The sequence below is a fragment of the Chaetura pelagica genome, unplaced genomic scaffold (genome assembly GCF_000747805.2).
Source record: "Chaetura pelagica isolate M959 unplaced genomic scaffold, ChaPel_1.0 scaffold107, whole genome shotgun sequence".
Lineage (NCBI taxonomy): Eukaryota > Metazoa > Chordata > Aves > Apodiformes > Apodidae > Chaetura > Chaetura pelagica.
The window spans coordinates 1,323,903-1,325,017 of record NW_009953979.1 but is presented as its reverse complement, the minus strand read 5'-3'; the positions used below and the strand labels follow the sequence as shown (position 1 = coordinate 1,325,017).

At 50.6% G+C, this 1,115-nt stretch overlaps 1 protein-coding gene across 1 annotated transcript in view; it reads left to right on the top strand.

The window, feature by feature from the left end:
- The first annotated feature begins 630 nt into the window (after positions 1-630).
- Positions 631-1,115, top strand: part of NCOA1 (nuclear receptor coactivator 1) — a 65,738-nt gene continuing 65,253 nt past the window's right edge. The window contains exon 1 of the mRNA XM_010002180.1: positions 631-716. Within this exon, the coding sequence (XP_010000482.1) occupies positions 631-716 (86 nt within the window). The remainder of the gene's footprint in view (positions 717-1,115) is intronic.

Below are 1,115 nucleotides of genomic sequence, written 5' to 3'. Positions count from 1 at the left end.
GGCAATCTCAGCAGGGGGTGGGGAAGGGGTTCGTGGGAGGGTGTCACATCCCGTTAGGAGATGAGTCAGTTTGCAGCTTTAATTAAAGCCCAGGCCATGTGCTGAGGGGAAAGGAGGTGGTGGGGGAGCAGGAACGCAGACACAATGTGAGGGGTGGAGCATCCTCTGCCAGCCGTGAGTCAGAGGAATGGGGGGAGATGGCAGAGGAGCTGAAGATGGGCTGAAGGAGAAGGCTTGTAGGAGAAGGAAACAAAGGAAAAGCAATCAAACACACATGAACAAAGCATTGGAACAGGCTGTGGTGGGGTGGTTGTTACAATGATGTAAGGCCAGGAAGCTAAAGGGGCTAAAGGAAAGAGCTCAGTCTGTGATGTAAGGATGGTGGAGAGGGTTTTCTTGGCCAAATGGTGATCAGGGAACATCAAGAGGAGAGTCATCATGTGCTGTCTTCTCTTCACACTGTTTCCTTCAAAAACAAGGCATCAATTAAATAAGAAAGACTTGTGTTAGGTTCAGAGGTCACTTGGTCCATGTTTTCTGCTGCAGAGGAACCGTTCCTCCGGCAGCTGCAAAAAGCTTGCTCTTATCCTGTCCTTCTTTTGGTTCCAGGTGCAAAGTAGGTCAACCAACATGAGTGGCCTTGGGGACAGCTCAACGGACCCTGCCAACCCTGACTCTCGGAAGAGGAAAGGCTCCCCCTGCGACACAGCCCAGAGGTACGTGCGCTGCTCCCAATCCGTCCCCTGCGGCGGCTACTTTGTCATTCCTGCCGCGTCGCTCCGTCCCGTCTGCTTGAGCAGATGGAGCCAGGTTTCAGCCACTCGGAAACGTTCACACTTCCCACCAGAACTTCACTTTGCTTTTAGCAGTGGCTGTAGTGGAAGATGGAGCACGATGGAAATGTGGCTCCCCATCTGCTCGGCTTGTTGTTAGGTGGCAAATGATGATTAGAAGCTCGTTATCAAAGTTAATGTATTGGTTTCGTAAATTGAGAGTGCTCAATCATGTGGAGGAGCATCAAGAAAGCTTTCTCAGAGTAAATTTAGGGCAGATAATTCTGCAAGGTCTGCAGATCATCCCAAACCTTCTGCCTCTTCATGTCACATTACCTAGAA